The 1,904-nt window shown below is 49.8% G+C and overlaps 1 protein-coding gene across 1 annotated transcript in view; it reads left to right on the top strand.

The window, feature by feature from the left end:
• The first annotated feature begins 668 nt into the window (after positions 1-668).
• The window catches only part of SYNPO2L (synaptopodin 2 like), a 9,713-nt gene continuing 8,477 nt past the window's right edge, over positions 669-1,904 (top strand). The window contains exon 1 of the mRNA XM_004701171.2: positions 669-883. Within this exon, the coding sequence (XP_004701228.1) occupies positions 779-883 (105 nt within the window). The 5' untranslated portion in view covers positions 669-778. The remainder of the gene's footprint in view (positions 884-1,904) is intronic.

Genomic DNA, 1,904 nt, shown 5'->3' with positions numbered 1-1,904 from the left:
ACACAACTCCTGGCCTTCGGTGTTTTCCTTGTCTGGGAGGCATGTAAATAGATATCATATTCACTGATAAATAGGACAATAGAACTATTAAGAAGACTACACGTTGCCCAGAGAAAAGAAGGACATTCTAGAAGGCCAAGGAAGGCGTTGCAGGAGAGACAACAGTTCAGCCAGAGCAGTGTTGATCAGAAGAGTTCTTCCCCAGCACCCAGCACTGCCAGGAAAGATAGATCCCAATTCCCAGGCTGGTGCTGCACGAGGGGACACTCTTTCCTGAGAAGCCCAGCAACTTGTGGGGCCATTCCTTGCTGGCTCTGAAATCAAAGCTCCCAATGCTGCCACTGTGCAATGGGCTTTGGAAAGCTGTCACTTGCAATCTGGGATCCCATCAAGGAGAAGGTGAAGTTCTCGAAAGGCTGTCTATTAGTTAGAGCTCAAATTGCTACTATGAGGAGTCCTGAGTCAAAAGCCCAGGCAGTAGAGTGGGGGACATGAGAGGACAGAAATTTTTACTATAATTAGCTTCGGGAGTAACACAGGTGGGGGAGGAATGGGTGTACAGCCGGCAACTATTTTAAGCACAGTTCAGATTGACAGGACAAATGTGCTGGACTGTACTGATCTCAGGGCCAAATTGCCTGCCTGTGGTGTGTGGGGGGGAGACCTGGGACAGCAAGAACAGGACAGCCAGACAGGCAGGCCGTACGGGGGACTAGCACCTCAACTTCTCTTCCTAGGAATCTGTCCGTATCCCAGGGGCCATAAGCCAAGCTGAGCGATGGGTACTGAGGAGGAGGTGCTGGTCACACTGTTGGGGGGAGCCCCCTGGGGCTTCCGACTTCATGGGGGGGCCGAGCAGAGGAAACCTTTACAGGTGTCCAAGGTAAGGGAGAGCCCCTGAAATGAGGCTTCAGGGCAAGGGGAACCTAAAAACCCGGGAAGAGGTCTGTGGTGGCCTGTGGGGAGGCTCTGGGAAGCTGTGAAGAAAGGAGGAGGGGTGAAGGATGGGCAGGGACGCATGCTCATGTCTGGTGGGGGGACTAATGTTCAGGTTTCTGTGGGCAAGGATTTTTAAATTCCCTTTTCATAAAGGGAATTCTTGGCTTCCAGGGAGCAGAGCAAAATAGACTACCTGAGGCACCATGGTGGCAGGGGCCCACGACCAGGGGTTTTGCTAGGCTGGGTCTGTACCTCCACCTCAAACTCTAGGAATGTCAAGAAGGTGCTAATTTCTCTCTGACAGACGGATATGTGATGAGCTGAGGCTGTCTCGCCCAGCCCAGCCCAGCCCAGCCTTCAATACTTCTCTCTCCTTAAGCCAGATCCTTTTACCACCAGTTGTCCTGAGTCAGTTCTGACTGCTGGTGACTTGTGTGTGTTAGCGTGGAACCCTGCTCCATCGGTTTTCAGTGGCTGCTTTTTCAGAAGTGGATTGCTACGCCTTTCTCCTTAGTGGCTTCTGGGTAGACTTCACCCTCCAAACGTTCGTTTAGGAACTGAACACATAAATCATTTGCACTCTCCAGAGACTCCTTCCTCTCCCTAGGCAAGACTTGTTAGATGTGAGGGATGGTGTGGAGAGGTCTGGCCCTTCAGATGAAGTCGTTACTCCAGGTTTCACTCTGTAGGCGACTGCCGTGAACCTCTCATACCTCAGGTTTTATAGTTGTAAAATATGGGTAATCATAGCACCTACTGCCTAGAACCATGGTAAGGATTAAAGCCAATAAGATATGTAGAGTGCTTAGTACTGTGCCTGACATTTAGTAAATAGTCAGTAAAGGGTAGCCACTATTACTCTTATTTCGGGAGAAAGATGAAGCTTTCTATTCCCATAAAGAGTTACATTCTCAACTATTGAATTGCATGATATGTGAATGATATGCCAATAGAACTGTGAGGCG

The sequence above is a fragment of the Echinops telfairi genome, unplaced genomic scaffold (assembly GCF_000313985.2).
Source record: "Echinops telfairi isolate 266 unplaced genomic scaffold, ASM31398v2 ScPeMD7_70;HRSCAF=299, whole genome shotgun sequence".
In the NCBI taxonomy this organism is placed as follows: domain Eukaryota; kingdom Metazoa; phylum Chordata; class Mammalia; order Afrosoricida; family Tenrecidae; genus Echinops; species Echinops telfairi.
Note: the sequence above shows the minus strand (reverse complement) of the source record. Positions and strands in the feature narration are given on the sequence as shown.